Source organism: Manihot esculenta, chromosome 17 (genome assembly GCF_001659605.2).
Source record: "Manihot esculenta cultivar AM560-2 chromosome 17, M.esculenta_v8, whole genome shotgun sequence".
NCBI classification, from domain to species: domain Eukaryota; kingdom Viridiplantae; phylum Streptophyta; class Magnoliopsida; order Malpighiales; family Euphorbiaceae; genus Manihot; species Manihot esculenta.
In genome coordinates, this window is record NC_035177.2 from 22,878,395 (window position 1) to 22,882,136 (window position 3,742).

At 39.2% G+C, this 3,742-nt stretch overlaps 1 protein-coding gene across 3 annotated transcripts; it reads right to left on the minus strand.

Moving 5' to 3' along the window:
• Positions 1-1,314: 1,314 nt before the first annotated feature.
• On the minus strand, positions 1,315-3,288 carry LOC110604584. Of its 3 annotated transcripts, none has more exons than XM_021742814.2 (3): positions 2,784-3,288; positions 1,839-2,682; positions 1,315-1,748 (listed from the first exon to the last, which is right to left on the minus strand). In XM_021742814.2, the coding sequence occupies exons 1-3, from the start codon at positions 3,025-3,027 to the stop codon at positions 1,547-1,549; spliced, it is 1,290 nt and encodes a 429-aa protein (XP_021598506.1). In that variant the 5' UTR covers positions 3,028-3,288; the 3' UTR covers positions 1,315-1,546. The 3 variants fall into 3 exon arrangements, with proteins under 3 accessions (XP_021598506.1, XP_021598504.1, XP_021598503.1); XM_021742812.2 differs by having other exon boundaries at positions 1,380-1,681; positions 1,772-2,682; positions 2,784-3,286; XM_021742811.2 differs by having other exon boundaries at positions 1,380-2,682; positions 2,784-3,286.
• Between the last annotated feature and the right edge of the window lie 454 nt (positions 3,289-3,742).

The window sequence follows — 3,742 nt, forward strand, 5'->3', positions numbered from 1 at the left end:
TTCTAGTTGGAGCCACAATGGATTCTCTGATGTGCTGATCATCGATGCAAGAGAAAGCTTAAAGGCCTTGTATATGGACTTAAATCCCATTCGCACTCATTGGGGGAGACCATTTTCCTTTTCCTTTTGCTTTTCTTTCAGACCATAATACATAGTATTTAGGTAGAGGAGAAGAGAAAATAAAAAATAAGTAATGGCTGGTTTTTGGGTGTTTAGTAAAAATGAAGATGTTGTTGTTGAAGTGGGAATTTGATGAGAGTAAGCAAAGAATGCACGCCTTTCACCCCATGCAGAGAGCACCATCATCAACTTCCCTGTATGTATGCCACAATCAAAGTGGGTGGTGGCTCTTTTTCTTTTCTTTCCCCCCATTTCGGACAAAATCATCATCTTGCAGTTGTTATTTACCCCTTTTGCCTTTTACTATTGCTCTGTCTACCAGACAGACAGCTGAGACAGGGATTAAGGTTTTATGGAAATCTAAAAACAATGTTGGACCAAAATCTGAAAAGAGAGAAAGCCATTAATTGTAACAATTTAATGAATAGGCATCAAATATTCAGTGTTTTATATCTGCTGCATGAATGATTAATTAATATATTTTTTAATCATATCATAAAATTTTGATAATGATATTAAATTCATTTTTCAAATTGAAATTAGTCTCAAAATCGAGTACCAGTAAAAGCTAATAAATAGCCAAAATGCATATATACACTTACCCGTACTTATCTTTTACGTATTAGTATGATGTCATATTTCAAGAATAGTAATATATTTTTTTTAAATGCAGGTTACCACTAAAACTACAGAAATAATAGGTTTCTCATATAAATAGATAAGTGATAATTATGAAAATATTTTACATAAAAATATAAGTGATAAAATATCTAATAAAAATATGTACATAATTTTATCTACATTTGGAAAAAGAAAAAAAAAGATATAGATAATTTCCACTGCTTGCTTTGCATTGTCATCCCTAATACTCCAGGCTTTGGGAATTGTAGCAACTCAGTTACAACATTTGACAGCCCAAAGGCCTTGTCTTTTTCTATCTGGTCCTGAGCAAGGTCTGGACATGGGCCAATTGAACCACCTGGGAAACCACCTTGGGAAACTGCTTATAAACGTGGTGCAGGTGGGCTGCTGAACCCATGTCCACAGATTGAACCTGAAACTTGTAACCTATTTGTTTGCTTGAAAAATACCCAATGGAAAAAAAAAAAAAAAAAAAAAAAAAAAAACAGCAGCTAGACTGGACTTCTGATTGATTAAATTCTTAATCCAGCCAATCTAATTCAATTCATGCTCTTCAGAGAACAAGCGAGGAAATTTGCAATAAACCCTTTAAGTGTATGTAACCTTTACATGAGTCATTGGAACTCCCAACACGTAATAATCTATTGTTTTATCACACAGAAGCAACGGAATACAAGCATTGAAAGAAGCAAGTTCATTACAACTCCGTTCAAGGAGACAATCAACCACTACAAACCTTAAAAGCAAAACATAAGCGGACAAAATACCACATATATTGCACTTATCATGAAGTAGGCTGGGAGACCTGACCCAACTTCGTGTCCGATGCAGGCTTTTGCAGATCTTCTCCAGCCTGCATCACCACACCTGGATACCCCGGAACCAGACCCGGACTTGCATTTCTAACCCCATAATAAACCTGTTGATTCACCCCATCAGGCACTGCTGCTCTTCCACCCTCATATGGATCCAGTGCAGTCATGGGCCTCGTAGCAGCCCCATAATAAACCTGTTGATTCACCCCATCAGGCACTGCTGCTCTTCCACCCTCATATGGATCCAGTGCAGTCATGGGCCTCGTAGCAGCCCCACCATATACTTGACCCATACTCGCAACTGCCTGGTGATACCCCACCGGGATTTGACCCGTTGACACTGGGTATTGCTGAAGGAATGGCGGCTGAATTTGAACGGGCTGAATTGGGATATTACCCGGTGGAATTGTAGCCGGCATATAATAAACTGGTATTGGTTGTACGTGATGACCCGGATAAGGAGAATCCGGGATGTAATGCATAACGGGATTACTCGGGTGCCCCGTTGGTTGGATCATCATTGGTTCAATTGCCTTGGAAGAACTATCCACTGTGTTCTGCTTCAGTTGTATGACTGGATCAGGGTTTTCGGGTTTGGTCTTCACAGGTGGAAGATCAGGAATTGAAGGCACAGCAGGGACAGCTGAAGAAGTCGAGCAATACGGCGAAGAAACAACCGGAGCAGGAGAACCTGGATCGGAAGCCGAAACGTTGTCATGCATTACAAGTCGACTCTTCACTTTATTTTCACGAGGCTGTGGATCGTCTGAATTATCCAACCCGAATAGATAATCGGGCACTTCAGACACAATGGAGGATGCCTCAGATCGTCCACGCTCCAGCCCGGGCCCAGAATTAAGAGCATCAAAGAACCAGTGTTCTCGATTTGTAGAGCCATCAAGAAGCGAGGTGATGCTGCTAGCTCTTGAATCCTCCCCATTGGAGAAGAGAAACAACCGGAGCCGTGCAGAGCGAGGGTTCTGATTCAATAAAATCCGATCGTATTCTTCCATCATATTGTCTATATCCTCATCAGTTGTAACAGATATCAAAGCGTCGAGATCTTCATTGGGTAGTTGATACTTGACGCTCAAGTTAGGGATACCTGACACCAATATATCAAAGTTTTCTCTAACTTCAAAATTAACAGAGAAAATCCGAATAGTAATGCCAATTTATAATTTCATGTACAGGAAACATATATACCAGAGAGTTTCGATAGTTTAGTGAGGAGAGCAGAGTAGCTGGTGGAGCGGTGGACGACGACGATGCGAGTCTCCCCACCAACATAACGAAGCTGATTGTCATGGGGACGAGGAAGAATCTTACCACCAAAACTGCACATAAAACGAACTCGCGGATCATGGGAGCCATAGTGATCGGAGCGAGGAGAAGACGCGACGGAATCTGTGGCGGCAGAGTCAAGCTCTGATGCATGAAGCGATGCCATATCCCTATTTGATTCTTAATTTGTCTGTGAAAATGGATAAAATGGACCGACGGAGGAAGAGGGCTAGGAGTGGCGAGTGTTATTATTGGATTCTCCGCTGAAAGAAGCGGTCTTCTTTTGTTGTTGTTTTGCTATTGAAAGTTTTCAAGAGAATTCCACTGGAACGTGCAACGGTAAACGAAACATGGGAGAATGTCTGGATGCTTTGAGCAATAGAGATTTGTTTTTTTTCCAGTGCTGAATCAGCTAAGCAAGTGCTGACCTGGCAGGTTTTGACTTTATAATTAAAAAGGTCGAGCATTAGGTCTAAATTGTTAACGAGTACTTATAAAATTGCTATGCATCCATCAACTTGATGTCATCATATATTTTCTTGTTTATTTAAATTTAAAACTTTGTGGTTCTGAAAATGATTTTAATTGTATGAATTTCATTTATAAAATTAAAATATTTATATTTAAAGTTTGAATTTAAGATTATTAGTTACGGGATAATGTATTTTTACTATTTCATTTCACTTTTAAAAATATATATTTTTTATTTTTTAATTAAAAAAATTAAACTAATAAAATTATAGCTTAGTAATTAGAATTATAAGGTGTCAAGTTTTAGCTCCAACAAATTTTATCTCCTTAGGTGTTGCGTTTGCAAATTGTGAAGGGGGGAAATAGCATTAGGTAAGACCGGCTGATGTGGGTCCACGTGACCTGTTTGA

Bases quoted from the DNA above. Each gene is read 5' to 3' on its own strand.
- LOC110604584 (XM_021742811.2), bottom strand. From the start codon at position 3,027: ATGGCATCGCTTCATGCATCAGAGCTTGACTCTGCCGCCACAGATTCC. The intron at 2,683-2,783 runs GTATATATGTTT...TATTGGTGTCAG, and splicing joins TAAACTATCGAAACTCTCTG to GTATCCCTAACTTGAGCGTC.